General features: G+C 35.8%; 1 protein-coding gene across 7 annotated transcripts; it reads right to left on the bottom strand.

Moving 5' to 3' along the window:
- LOC109726394 lies at positions 406 to 14,693 on the bottom strand. Of its 7 annotated transcripts, XM_020255958.1 has the most exons (9): positions 10,427 to 10,678; positions 10,250 to 10,373; positions 4,584 to 4,733; positions 3,591 to 3,838; positions 3,293 to 3,499; positions 2,033 to 2,125; positions 1,850 to 1,951; positions 774 to 1,088; positions 406 to 668 (listed from the first exon to the last, which is right to left on the bottom strand). In XM_020255958.1, exons 1-9 carry the CDS (start codon positions 10,442 to 10,444, stop codon positions 606 to 608), a joined length of 1,320 nt encoding a protein of 439 aa, XP_020111547.1. In that variant the 5' UTR covers positions 10,445 to 10,678; the 3' UTR covers positions 406 to 605. The 7 variants fall into 7 exon arrangements, with proteins under 7 accessions (XP_020111547.1, XP_020111548.1, XP_020111543.1 ...); XM_020255959.1 differs by lacking the exons at positions 10,250 to 10,373; positions 10,427 to 10,678 and adding an exon at positions 4,926 to 5,067; XM_020255953.1 differs by lacking the exons at positions 406 to 668; positions 774 to 1,088; positions 1,850 to 1,951; ... (3 more) ...; positions 10,250 to 10,373; positions 10,427 to 10,678 and adding exons at positions 4,926 to 5,585; positions 5,660 to 5,765; positions 5,846 to 6,151; positions 6,250 to 8,750; positions 14,250 to 14,693 and having other exon boundaries at positions 4,596 to 4,733.

Raw genomic sequence — 14,916 nt, 5'->3', positions numbered from 1 at the left:
TATGACAATATAACGGCATCTTGTAAAAGCCGCATTTTAGTACCTATAGCGGCTTTTTGAAAGCCACTATAGGCATTCAAATTGTGGCACTATTTAGCCGTCTTTGATTATCTATAGTAGCTTTTTGCCACAATACTACAATTTCTACCGTTTTTAAGAGCTATGGCAATTAAAAAGCCGCCTTTAATTAGTATAGCGGCATTTGGTGTGCCACAATGTTATAATTTTTGCGGCTTTTTAATGCTGTTAATAAAATTATGTTGTGGCTTTTTGGAAGCTGTTAATATGCATATACAATGACTTTTTATAAAACTACAATTGATTGAAATATAGAGACTTTTTAATATGTATATTAGCTAGGGATAATAGTTGTATGGAAGATATAATACAAAAATGACACATTCATAGCAAAAAAAGTTGTTTCATTCATATATAAGCCAAGAGTATCGAATGAAACCAAAATACTAATTGTTCCTCACATCCTCAACATCAATAAAATGATAAAAAACTATAATATCCAAAAATAGTTTTTTAGAAATGACATAGTAGCTCAAAACATAAAATGATGCTAAAGAACATAGTAGGTTCAAATACAAAAGAAATGATCAAGTATCACGAGAAGGATTTGATGATGCTGACGTATAGCAAGTGCCTGAAGACTCTGGATCCTGTAAAAAAAATAAAAATTTCTTTCAATAAAATAAGAATATAGTTAACAATTAAAACATAAGTATAATATCAATAAGATTATCTAGATAAAGCCATTTTTCTACCTGACGACTGCCACCAAGGTTACAATCAGGTATTTTTTGTTTTATAAATTCCATAACAGCAGCTAATTGGGACTGCAATTGAGACACCATTTTTTTATTCTCTTGCACCTCCTCTCTTAACTTTTGCACTTCCTCCGTTGATTCCGAGTTATAACACACACAACTTTCGGATGGGATCAATCCTAACCCTCCTACTCGGCCGCCATACTCTTTTCTTATGACTTCGATATAAATTTTGTTTTCCATTGCAATCACATCCTCTCGAGAAGATTCAGATGTTCCCGAGCAATTAGTCAATTTGTTTTTAGCATCAACCTGTACAATATAGAACAAAAAAGAAAAAAATCAGGAACTGTACACTTAAGCATTTGGATTGTACCTATTAAAATGCATTAAAATGCTATCATTTAATTAGTCTCCTGTATTTAGAACAAATGAATGGATCTGCTATATTTGTCTATGAAGAATCCGATCCGACTTAAAACTCGGAATGGAGAAACCAAATTAGCCTTTTCGCCCGACAGAGAATTGCATAATGAACTTATCACACACGACAAACTTGATTGCACTTGTTTCACCTTTTTCACCATTGATAATATGAAAAGTAACAGTGACCTAGATATTTAGCATTGACACAATCTAGGTTGTGCTCTCAAATTAAAGACAACAATCCTTGCTCAAAAAGCTGCAGTAGCAGTTAAATTAATAGAGAGATATAGAGTTCCACAACATTGCTCTTTTATTATATTATAATTAAAGAGTTATTATATATCATGTCAGATTATAATTGGTCATGAAGCCCAAAAAGATAAAAAAGAATAGTTTGTGAAGCAATAAAAACCAACTCCTATCATTGTCACAACATAATGAACACTTTGTGAGACATTGTTATTTGAAATGGAATTGCACAAATGATTGTCATGTAGATCATTACAATTTAATCCATTTGTAAGTTATTTAGGCTACCTATAATCCTTAACAAATATAGAATTGCAAGTTAGACATGCTATGTAGCTAGAGTATAAACAGATAGTAAATATGGAGTTGCAAGTTAACAAATATAAAATTAACATTACCATTAATTTTTTTGCATCGTCACTTATAAATGATCCATTTTTCTTCGTGTGAGTAAGTTCGAACATCTCAACAAGTCCAGGTACCCTACCGGTTGTGTCCTCCTGCGAATACCATAATGCAAACAAATATCAGAATGTTGAAATAACATAAAATTTATGACAATTAATAAAATAGATAGTTACAATTTCTTTCTCTTTTCGTGCAAAGCTTTTAGATCCCGACGTATGTGTGTACTTCTGTTTGGCTCGACTTTCTTTCGCTAATTTCTCTCGTTTCTACATTTAAAAGATAATAAAAAAAATCAGCTCAGATAACATACATCGATAGTGCAATACAAATTATAACTTGGCAAAATGAATCATTAGTAACAAATACATGCATTAAAATACCTAAGTTACGACACATGAAAATAAGCAGCATAGAAGACTACATATTATAAGCATATCCATATACCTTATAATGCATCTGCAATAGTTAACATTTCATCATTTTAAGAAGTAAGGTTAAGCAGACATTCCCGAGAATATAACATCCATGACCTTAAAAATGAAAAACGAATTTTCCGCCAAACAATTGTTCTAAATGATAACTCAGCCAATGGAATCACAAGCTAATGGGTCCCTCGAGAACCGGAAACCCAGAATAATTTAGAGATGATGCTCAACCTTACTTTTCGACATTCACCTAGACAACCAGAAAGGAAAAGAACATAAAAAGTACAAAAAGACAACTCTGAAGATTCTTGAACTTCGATTCAAATAAATCTATATGAAGACAAAGACATTCTGAAGGTCTCTGTTACTGTTATAAAATGCTAAGTGGTGCAGTGAGCCTTTGCTTTCTCCTTTAGTCCCTAAATCTGTTCTCAAATAAATTAGATAAACAAGGAAGTCTCTGCTGGTTGAGCCAAAGTACTCGCTCTATATACTTCAAGGGTCAAGAATCATGTACATGTTAACAAACCGAACTTGGATGCATAGAAGGGTGAATTATTAGAACAGGTAGGGCAAAGTTATTGTAGCACTTCAAGATACGATATTTCTCCGAAAAGATATTGCAGACACCTTAAGAAACAAACATGCGAAAAAAGCAAACACAAGAGAGAAGCAAAATAATGCCGCAATTGTGAAAAGGATATATGTCGGAGTAAAATGGAACTCATCGAGACTTTCCTGTAACATGTCAAGTTTATATGATTATAGTTCGCGTCTTGTGCAAAATACACCAAGTAGTACAAATGTAAAAGTATTACTATGCAAAATAGTTTTCTACAGCTTATGGTAAGTGCATAAACTGTAAGAAGCACATATATACCTCTTTTCATTCTCACTAACAACAAGAAACGGAGTGTACACAAACAGAACTAAAAGGCATTCAAGTAACAAGTTACAATTAAAAATCAAACTAATGTGAATAATAAATCTACTAAGAATAAATCATACCTTGGCAACATCGGAGTATAAAAATTCAACCAAGCTCAACCACTGCTGCTTTATTACACCAGGTGGCACATTCTTACTAATCTCTTCTTTTGGTTTTGTTCGGTCAAAATACTTGGCCTTCAATTCAGCTTTATAGTCTTTCCATTTTTTGTTTAAAGATTTCATGACAAAGGCTCGTCCTTTCTTTGATTGAAGATGAAATTTTGACTTCAAAAACAATATACACAAAATTAGAAGATAAATACGTAATAAGATGGTTATATAAATACATGTAAATAGTGTAAAATATATCAAATACCAAGACAAAAGATAAAGCTTCATTCTTTAGTGCAGTTGGCATTCGTCTCCAATTAATATAGTTCAAAGGGCAGAATTGACCATTCCGTGCAACTATTCCACAAAATCCAGCTAGCAACCTTGCCTCCTTATTTAATGGTTGCCCTCTTTTGTTAAATCGAACTTGAATACGCCAACTCTCATCCATTTCCCATATCTCCTTTAATGTTGTACGACCTCTCTTTCTTTCTTTCTTTCCATCATCATGAACTACAAAAAAGAAGGCACAAGGAAAATCTATAGTGCTCAGAAGGAAGAGCAAAATTACTTTACATTGATATCCAATTAGACACATCTAGTAGACAAAAAGAACTTACATCCAATGTACTGGGTGGATGTGCACTATAGTAAGTTAGAAATAAGTTTCTTACAACTGTATCTAAAATGTTTTGTAGACGTCGAATTTCAGTATACATTCATTGGATCTATATGTTCATGCTTATTTGAAAGTTCACTGTTGTTGCATATAATTGCAGTGTCCATGTAACCCCCATACCACAATTGTTTAACTGTTCCACGAAACTATACATATTCTATATAATCTCATTCAAATTATCATTTGTCTACACAAAAAATACATGCAAATGGGTGTAAAAGTAGTGATAGGTTTTCATTAATTCTGAGTTTGCTTGTGTGAAATGACTATAAAAGTAAAAAAGAAGAGAAACAATCCTCAAGATAGGAAATGTATACATCATAATAAAGTTAATAGAGCAAGTTAAATTACCTTAATAAAACCCATGCCTAGTTCTTTTATAAAATACTATTAAGGGATAAGATTGATGAAAAACAACCCTGGCCTACATATGAAGAGTATAGCTAACTAAATTGAATAGAAGCAATCAACTTTTAGCTATGGCTTACATATAGAAAACTAAAAGAAACAAATAGAGAATCAGCTTCAACAGGGCACTAAGATGCAAAACAAAAGGAAATGAATTTAGAACATTATTACCAATTTGAAAATTCTCTCCTGCCAAACTTGCTTCCCCATCTTCTTCAATATTTGATACACCATCTTGACCGCCACCTTGTCCATTTGTTTGTGAGGTCAACTCAATAATTGTAACACCCTTCAATTTTCTGGATCTCGTCATTTTACACCCTGAAAAGAATATAAGTAATTTTAGCTACAACAGCATCCAAAGTTCATTCTAAAGACAAATTTAAACTACTTCAAGAATATAAAAATATAAATTTTGGCCTTAAAAAATAAAAAGAATGTTGGAACACAATATCATTAGTATAAATAGTGACAACTAAACTATTAGACAATAAATAATAATAAATGCAGTACCTCTTAGTTTGAGTGAATGTCTCCAGCAACATCCAATCTTACCCAATTCTGAATACTATGATCATCCGAGAAGTTCTCATCTAAGTGTTGGCTAGTAAAAGGCATACACTCATTGTGCACCACAAAATCTTCATCATTCGACTTCTCACCCATATCAAATAAGTCCCTAGGTGCTTTGTAAAGGACAACATACCAATCCACATTTTTAAGATCTTGAGAGTAAAATACTTGTTTTACTTGAGAGGAGAAAACAAATGGTTCATGTCTCAATTGCTCTCCAGTATGTATCAATCGTGAGAAATTAACCATTGTAAATCCAAATTGATCTTTTCTAGTACCCCTACTACTAGTGACATCAGCCCAATCGCATCGGAATAATACGACTCTAAACTTACCATAATAATCTAATTCAACTATATCGGTTAATATGCCATAGTAGTCAACATTTCCTTCCGAAGGGTTCGTATCCCTAGCACTTGCGTAACTTTTAATTGAAGAAGTGACGACAATGCCACTATTTTGGGTACGTCTATTTCTCTCACGATCTTTGGTATGAAATCTAAAGCCATTGATAATGAAACCCTTATATCTTTTAGCAATTTTATTTGGTCCCCGAGCTAGCCATTTAACTTCGTCGGCAACATCCAATTGACTTGCAACCTAATAATAAAAAATCAAATTAGTACGCATTTAAAGTTGAAAATATTTAAATTTAAAGTTATAGTAATACTTACATGATCGCCAAACCACTCATGAAACTGTTCATTTAGTAGCCTATCAATTTCATGAGTTTGTAGTCGTTTTGGACGAGATCTTGCTCTCAATATTCTTATATATTCACTGTATAGAATTAAAAATGCAGCTAATAAATAACTAGCAAAAAATTCTAAAATAAGGAAGTATTATTAATACATGCTTACTTTCGGAATGGTTCAACAATGTTATGGTGGAATAGCACGTATCGATGCGCTTGTACCCATGCCATTTCATCCAACGTTATGACATCAACCTCACCTATTGGTTGGCCAGCGGTTAAAAATAAATATGGTGTAGAATGCTCATCACGTACAGTGTCATAATTTCTAACAGGTCTATTAAATCTCGTCTCAACTCCTTCAAGATATCTTGAACAAAATATCAGACACTCCTCCACCAAATATCCTTCGGCGATTGAGCCTTCAGGATGAGCTTTGTTACGAACATTTGATTTCAATCTAAATAGATTCCTATAAGTTAAAAAAGCATAAAATTGGATCAATACGAATTAATTACCTAAATATAAAACTGAAATTATTTAGAAAAATGATAATTTAGAGTTAAAAACCTCTCTATTGGGTACATCCACCTATAGTGGACTGGTCCACCTAGTTTGGCCTCCTCGGGAAGGTGGATAACTAAATGCACCATGATAGTGAAAAAAGAAGGAGGAAAAATCTTCTCCAAATGGCAAAGAGTAATTGCAGCACGATGTTGGAGTTGCTCAAGATCTTCAACATTAAGAACTTTGGAACAAATGGCCTTAAAAATGTTACTCAGCTCAATTAAAGTTGAGGCGACTTCTGTTGTCATAGACGCTCGCAAAGCAAGTGGCAAGAGATCTTGCATCAAAATATGATAATCATGAGACTTAAGAGATAACAATCTACACTCCTTTAGATTAACACACCTTGAGATATTCGAAGCAAAACCATCTGGAACCTTGATGTCTTTTAAAACTTTGCAAAATACCTCCTTTTCTTCTCTAGATAGCAAATAGCAAGCAGAAGGCAAATATGTCCTACCATTAGGGAGCGATTGAGGATGAAGTTCATGTCTTATATCCATATCCACTAAATCAAGACGTGCCTTCATATTATCTTTTGACTTACCATCTTCGTTTAATACCGTTCCAAACACATTTTCGCCAACATTTTTTTCTATGTGCATCACGTCAAGATTATGCCGGAGTAAATTGTACTTCCAATAAGGCAACATAAAGAAAATGCTCTTCTTTTTCCACAAGCTAGTGTTGTTGAAATTATCTTCATCTTCATCTCCATCACTATCTATCCCAATTGCCTCTAAATTATATGATTGATTGTCAAGATCTTGAGAATTGTCTATTTGTTCTCTCACCCGTTTTTTTGACTGCATACTGGTGGAAGCTTTATTTCTACTAGAATTAGGCACCTTTCCATATCTAAAGTTGATGCCTTCTACTTGCTTCAACACATCTGTTCCAGATATAGGGGTAGGTGTAGATCTAAACTCTTCAGTACCATCAAATAGGTGTTTTTGATAGCGGAATTTGTGAGTTTCACTTAACCACCGACGATGCCCCATATAGCAAAACTTCTTTCCGTTATATAACCATCTGGAACAAGTTTTATCAGCACAACATGGACAAGCATAGCGACCTTTTGTGCTCCAACCAGATAAATTTGCGTAAGCTGGAAAGTCACTAATAGTCCATAGCAAAGCAGCGCGCATGCGAAAATTATGTTTTCTTGATGCATCATAGGTATCCACGCCTTCCCACAATTGCTTCAATTCCTCTATAAGTGGCTGCAAGTAGACATCAATATTATTTCCTGGGCCCTTTGTACCAGGAATAATCATTGATAAGATAAATGAAGATTGTTTCATGCAAATCCATGGCGGCAGATTATATGGAATTAAAATAACCGGCCACATGCTATAAGAAGTATTCATAGCTCTAAAAAGATTGAAGCCATCAGTGGCAAGTCCTAATCTGACATTTCGAGGATCAGAAGAGAAATCCTTATATCGAGAATCAAATGATCTCCATGCTAAAGAATCAGCTGGATGCCTTAATAGTCCATCCTTTGTACGTCCTTCGTCATGCCATCTCATATTATCTGAAGTTTTTGGAGACATGAATAATCTCTGAAGTCTTGGTATTAGAGGAAAATAACGCAAGACTTTTGCAGGCCTTCCTTTTCTTTCTTCATTACCCAAATCATCATTATTTATATTTTCAGTAGTAGTTGGTAACCAACGAGAAGCACCACATACATCACAAGATTGTTCATTCGACCTACCACCCCAATACAATATACAATCGTTTGGACATGAATTGATCTTCTCATAGCCAAGACCTAAATCCTTTATAAATTTCTTCGCGTCATATGTAGACTTAGGAAGCGATGTACCATTAGGAAAAGCATCATTAAGCAATTCCAAAAGCATTGTAAATGATTTACTGCTCCACCCATTTAAGCATTTTAAATGAAAAAGATGCACTATAAAAGAAAGCTTTGAAAACTTTGTACATCCTGGATATAACTCTTGTTTTGCATCTTCAAGCAACTTATAAAAGTTTGATGCTCCTATGTTAGGCTCATCGGTAGGTTCTTGCCTATCAAGACCTATATCACAATGCTCATGACTCTCTACTCGAATATTTTGCGCATTTGGAATATCTTCTCGTGACGATGAATTATCTGAATCTTGAAAATGCATTCTCAAGGCATCTCGCAATAATCCTTCCATATCATCATTTCTACTTGAGCCCATTTGATCAGGAGTTGACTCTAGTAGTCGTAAAGGATCTTGTAGATAGTACGTTGTATTGCTACTGGAGGAAGAGGAGGAGATGGATTCTCCATGACAAGCCCAACGAGTGTACCCTCGGAGAAACCCATTGCATACCAAGTGTTCCTTAACTACCTCACGAGTGTGCCAATTAATATTGGAACAACGTGAGCATGGGCATAATATTTTTCCATCTTGAGATGACCTCTCAAATGCAAAATTAAGGAAATCATTAACCCCATCAAAGTATTCTTTACTCAACCTTGACTTGCGTATCCAACTTTTGTCCATCTAATTTTTCAACAGACGAAAAACAAATACACAATAAGGGGTCAGTACAAAACAACTTACTAATACTGGAATGCTAGCTTCAAACATACCTTACTACAGATAGGATTACTCTTTTTTATATTTTTTGGTCAAGAATCATACTGTAACTACGTAGAATACTACTGACTATTTCAAGCATAAATGGTTTGTAGTTTGAAGCCAATTGCCTTACACTAAAAATATTATAAGAAGTTAAGCGAGATACTTGTGTCAAATTTTTACTTAAACCAAACATTTAGTTGCATTGGATATTTTACGAGCAAAGAAAAGGCATGCACAATTTAACTCAAAAAAACTATAGTATTCAAGTTATCCAAAATACAACCAATGAAAGCACAAACACAACCAGTGAAAGCACAAATTGATGCTAATCATTACAAGAATAAAATGCACTTTATAGAACCTAAAACATATCCAATAATATATTTCATGGCACATGCATAAACCCAATACAATAATATTGTGTACACAAGTATACAAATTTTTAGTATAAAATCTCTGCGCCATTTGCCTATCCCAATAATTACATAATATATTCTCTTGGCACATTTGAAAAAATACAACAAAAATAAAATGAATATCCCAACACCTCATTAAAACCTCTTGTTATGACCACGTGAACACAACAACACTAGGAGGAAAACTTATTGCCAATGCCGCACTTGGAAAATTTTGAGTTACTTAATTAGTGAAGCTTTTAATTTTTTTGGATAAAATATTTAAGAACTGGATGTGGTAATAAACTAGTAATATATATGAGTGGTAGGCAATGTGCTATTTCCATGCATGTGTGGAGCATAAACTTTTATATATGTTGTCCTCTATTGTAATTTCTTTTCCCTTTTTTCCCTAACATGTGCGAATGGCAGCCATATGCCATCCTACAAGCATCCTACAAGGAGACAATCAAAGGACCTCAATACAATAATTCACAAAATGTATGGGACCCAATTAAATAATAATAATAATAATAATAATAATAATTAATAATATATTGCCTCCATTAATACTTTGACTAATTCTCTTTCCTTTAAACCCAACCTAAACCACTATTTATATATATGCATAGATATATTAAATCTTGTGAGCCCTCTCTTTGTTCAATGAAATTGAAATGGAACTTCTAGAGGAGCGCAATAATCAAGCTGGACAAGATGTTTATTTCGGCTAAGACAGGGATGGGAATGCTAGTTAGCTGTTAATCTGCAATAATCAAGCCAATAATGGTGAAGAATATAGATTAAAAATGTGGATTTGCAAGCTAGCTAAATACTAATCGGTCATAGTCACAATTCTCCAAATGTTGGTGGATTTGATTAGTTGAACCAGAAGTTAATTAAAAATAAAAAAAAACTAATTAAAAATAAAAAAAACTAGATAAAGATTAATATAAACAAACAGATTATATGCACAAATGATAATTAAAAATGAAAAAAAATCAAAAAATGATCAAAACTTACCCAAAAAAAATAGTGCGAAAGAAGGGATGATGAAGGTGGAGGAACGATTCCTCCCAAGCGGCGATCGCGTGCTACTCGGCGAAGGTCCTCCCAAGCGGCGATCTCGTGTGACTCGACGAAGGTCCTCCCAAGTGAGGATTGCGTGCGAGCTCAAGAGGAATCACCTCGGCAAAGGTCCTCCCAAGCAACGATCATGTGCGAGCTCAAGGGGGATCGCCTCGGCAAACGATCCTTCCCAATCCGGCCATCGCGTGTGAGGTTGAGAGGAGCGGATGAGTCTAAAACCCTAGAAAATGATTGAGGAGAAAACCCTAAAGAGGAAGAGGTTGGAGGAGACGATGTGGGAATTCGATCTGCGAGGGAAAAAGGTCGAGGTAGCTCAAGGGGGCTTTGGGTCTGTGTAGAAGAGGGAGAGAGGGAGAGAGAGAAACAGAGAAATGGGTAATTTGGGCCTTGAGAGAGAGAGAGAGAGAAAGAGAAGGAGCTCCTTACTTATGGGCTAGGCCCAGATAAATAGAGTAGAAATATATAATTTGGGTTACTATTTTGGGCCGGCCCAATTCAAAAAGCCGCTAAAAAAGTGCCGCCTTTTAACTAATTTCCTGTAGTGATTCTACTACAAGTCGTGCTTATCGTGCGTACAATTTACGATCTAAGACGGTGATAGAGTCTATCAATATAAAAGTAGATGAAGCTTCTTCTGTAAGTTCTTCTGTGAATGGTTCTTCTAACTCTTTGATGAATGACGATGATAATGATTCTCCGTTTGTAATGCCTGTGAATGATGATATTTCTACACCTGATAATTCCATTGCATCTTCTGAAAATATTGCATCAAATGATTCATCTGAGCCACAAAACAGCACGGCTGAAATCCCGAGTACAGAGACTACCCCCCTGACAGAGTCAAGAGATCATCCTTTATCAAATGTGATTCGGGATCCTAATGTTGATGTGCGAATAAGAAGTCAGTTACAATGTGAATTTGCATATTATGTTTCTTTGATCGAGCCAAAGAATGTCGACGAAGCTCTTGTTGATGAATATTGGATAAATGCCATGCAAGAAGAACTTGGTCAATTTGTTCGCAATGATGTATGGGAATTGGTGCCTCGTCCTGAGCAACAACACATTATTGGTACCAAATGGATCTTTAAGAATAAGAAAAATGAAGATGGTACTATTGTGCGGAACAAAGCTAGACTTGTGGCTCAGGGGTACTCTCAAATTGAGGGGATAGACTTTGAAGAAACCTTTGCTCCGGTTGCCCGTCTTGAATCTATTCGTATCTTGTTCGCGATTGCTTGCCATTTTAAAATCACGCTCTTTCAAATGGATGTCAAAAGTGCGTTTTTAAATGGATTTTTAAAAGAGGAAGTTTATGTTGAACAACCGAAAGGTTTTATAGACTCAAAATTTCCAAATCACGTTTTTCGACTGAAAAAGGCACTTTATGGACTAAAACAAGCTCCGCGAGTATGGTACGAACGCTTGACAAAATATTTTTTGGAAAAGGGCTATAACCGAGGGGGAGCAGATAGAACTCTTTTTGTGAAACACCTAAAGGATAATTTCATTGTAGCACAAATATATGTGGATGACATAGTTTTTGGGGCTACTAAAGATAAGGATGCCGCTGATTTTGCAAAGTTAATGACCAGTGAGTTTGAGATGTCAATGATGGGGGAGCTTAATTATTTCCTCGGGCTTCAAGTCAGACAATCAAAAGATGGAATTCATTTGTCACAGACAAAGTATGCGAAGGAATTAGTTAAGAAATTTGGATTAGAAAATGCAAAGAATTTTGATACTCCAATGGGTACAAGCAACAAAGGACTGGGATTGAATTCAGAAGGTCAGAGTGTGGATGAGAAACAATACAGGAGCATGATTGGTAGCCTATTGTGCTTGACTGCAAGCAGACCAGATATTGCGTTTAGTGTTGGAATTTGTGCTCGTTATCAGGCTAACCCTAAGGAAGTACATCTAAAAGCAGTGAAAAGAATCATTCGGTATGTTAAAGGAACAACCGAGTATGGCCTCTGGTATCCAATGGGAACATCTCTTGACCTAATCGGCTACTCGGATGCTGATTGGGCAGGGTCCGCAGATGATCGGAAAAGTACTAGTGGAGCTTGCTTTTACATTGGACATTGTTTGGTTGCTTGGCACAGTAAGAAGCAAAATTGTATTGCTCTTTCTGTAACATACCGAACTTCTAAAATCATGAAGTCACGGTATACATTTAAATGGTTCCGGTGAAGTTGCGGTGGAATGTAACATACCGGATTTTAAATATAAAAATAAAAATAAATAAAAGTAGTGTGAGATACTATTTTTATTAGATTTAGAGGAGTAAAACATAAGTCAGAAATGACTTGTGCTGAAATTGGACTGCAAACAGAAGATTTAGAATTTTCTGTTGGAAACGGGACTGATAAATTAGCAAAAAATGTACAGTCTCAGAAAATTATGAAAATTTGCGAGAATGTCAGAAATATTTTTATGAGGCTAGATTTAAAGTTTCATATTTTTCTGACACCCGTAGAGAGAGAAATAGGATCCGAAAGCTATCTGATAAAGATTGCAGTTCGGCACAGTTTTCAGTGACCAAACGGGGTCGAAACTGAAATATTAAAATTTATTTGGACTTATTAAGTAAAACCGAGCATGCCTGTCAAATTTGAGTTCAAACGGACGTTCAGAAGGGCTCCGGCGAAAAGTAAACTGCCTGAAGTGAATAGTGCGTAGTTGAGGGGCAAAATGGTAAAAAGGGTTTAAAACTCCTTTTCTTCTTCTCCTCCCAACCGTGGCTGCCCCAACCGCACACACCACACGCACACACCCACACATGCATGGAAGGAGAAGAGAAAACCCTCTCTTTCTCTCTCTAAATCTCTCCCAAAAAGAATAGATTTGGTGGAGATTGAAGCTTGGAGGTGGATCGCCTTCGTCTTCTTCATCTTCTCCATGGTTTGGAGCTCATTTTGAGGTGAGCTTCTTGAGCCCATTAATGGTAGATCTTTAATGCTTGGTTTAAACACCTTATAAATGGATTTAGAGGAGTCCTAGCATGCTATCTAGATGATTAATGCTTGAATCATGGATCAATTTAGTGATTTCTTGCATAGTTGTAACCTAGGGCTCCAAAATGCAAACTTTCAAAATATGAGGGTTTGATCTCATTTGACCCTTCGTAAACCTAATTGCTAGATACCGAAACGCGTTGGCGAAGACGGTTCGGCAATCCGACGAGCCGTTACAAAGTTATTAAAGAAATGGACGTTTAGGCTTCGGGTCCGCCGGGAGGGTCGAGGCGACGTCGTAAAATCATGGAAATGGATTTGAGGCATCGTGGCACATAACCGAAGACCTATAATTTTCGGGGCTGCGAAGCGGAGCACGGTTGAGGCGCAGTTGCAGTATCGCATCCTACAAGGAGACAATCAAAGGACCTCAATACAATAATTCACAAAATGTATGGGACCCAATTAAATAATAATAATAATAATAATAATAATAATTAATAATATATTGCCTCCATTAATACTTTGACTAATTCTCTTTCCTTTAAACCCAACCTAAACCACTATTTATATATATGCATAGATATATTAAATCTTGTGAGCCCTCTCTTTGTTCAATGAAATTGAAATGGAACTTCTAGAGGAGCGCAATAATCAAGCTGGACAAGATGTTTATTTCGGCTAAGACAGGGATGGGAATGCTAGTTAGCTGTTAATCTGCAATAATCAAGCCAATAATGGTGAAGAATATAGATTAAAAATGTGGATTTGCAAGCTAGCTAAATACTAATCGGTCATAGTCACAATTCTCCAAATGTTGGTGGATTTGATTAGTTGAACCAGAAGTTAATTAAAAATAAAAAAAAACTAATTAAAAATAAAAAAAACTAGATAAAGATTAATATAAACAAACAGATTATATGCACAAATGATAATTAAAAATGAAAAAAAATTAAAAAATGATCAAAACTTACCCAAAAAAAATAGTGCGAAAGAAGGGATGATGAAGGTGGAGGAACGATTCCTCCCAAGCGGCGATCGCGTGCTACTCGGCGAAGGTCCTCCCAAGCGGCGATCTCGTGTGACTCGACGAAGGTCCTCCCAAGTGAGGATTGCGTGCGAGCTCAAGAGGAATCACCTCGGCAAAGGTCCTCCCAAGCAACGATCATGTGCGAGCTCAAGGGGGATCGCCTCGGCAAACGATCCTTCCCAATCCGGCCATCGCGTGTGAGGTTGAGAGGAGCGGATGAGTCTAAAACCCTAGAAAATGATTGAGGAGAAAACCCTAAAGAGGAAGAGGTTGGAGGAGACGATGTGGGAATTCGATCTGCGAGGGAAAAAGGTCGAGGTAGCTCAAGGGGGCTTTGGGTCTGTGTAGAAGAGGGAGAGAGGGAGAGAGAGAAACAGAGAAATGGGTAATTTGGGCCTTGAGAGAGAGAGAGAGAGAAAGAGAAGGAGCTCCTTACTTATGGGCTAGGCCCAGATAAATAGAGTAGAAATATATAATTTGGGTTACTATTTTGGGCCGGCCCAATTCAAAAAGCCGCTAAAAAAGTGCCGCCTTTTAACTAATTTCCTGTAGTGATTCTACTACAAGTCGTGCTTATCGTGCGTACAATTTACGATCTAAGACGGTGATAG

Source organism: Ananas comosus, linkage group 21 (genome assembly GCF_001540865.1).
Source record: "Ananas comosus cultivar F153 linkage group 21, ASM154086v1, whole genome shotgun sequence".
Classification (NCBI taxonomy): Eukaryota; Viridiplantae; Streptophyta; class Magnoliopsida; order Poales; family Bromeliaceae; genus Ananas; species Ananas comosus.
The sequence above is the reverse complement of the archived record's forward strand: the minus strand, read 5'-3'. Positions and strand labels throughout refer to the sequence as shown.

Coding starts and splice junctions, on each gene's coding strand:
- LOC109726394 (XM_020255953.1), bottom strand. CDS start 8,750: ATGGACAAAAGTTGGATACGCAAGTCAAGGTTGAGTAAAGAATACTTT. Junction 5,766..5,845: donor ATTGTTGAACCATTCCGAAA/GTAAGCATGTAT, acceptor AATTCTATACAG/TGAATATATAAGAATATTGA. Junction 5,586..5,659: donor ATGAGTGGTTTGGCGATCAT/GTAAGTATTACT, acceptor TTTTATTATTAG/GTTGCAAGTCAATTGGATGT.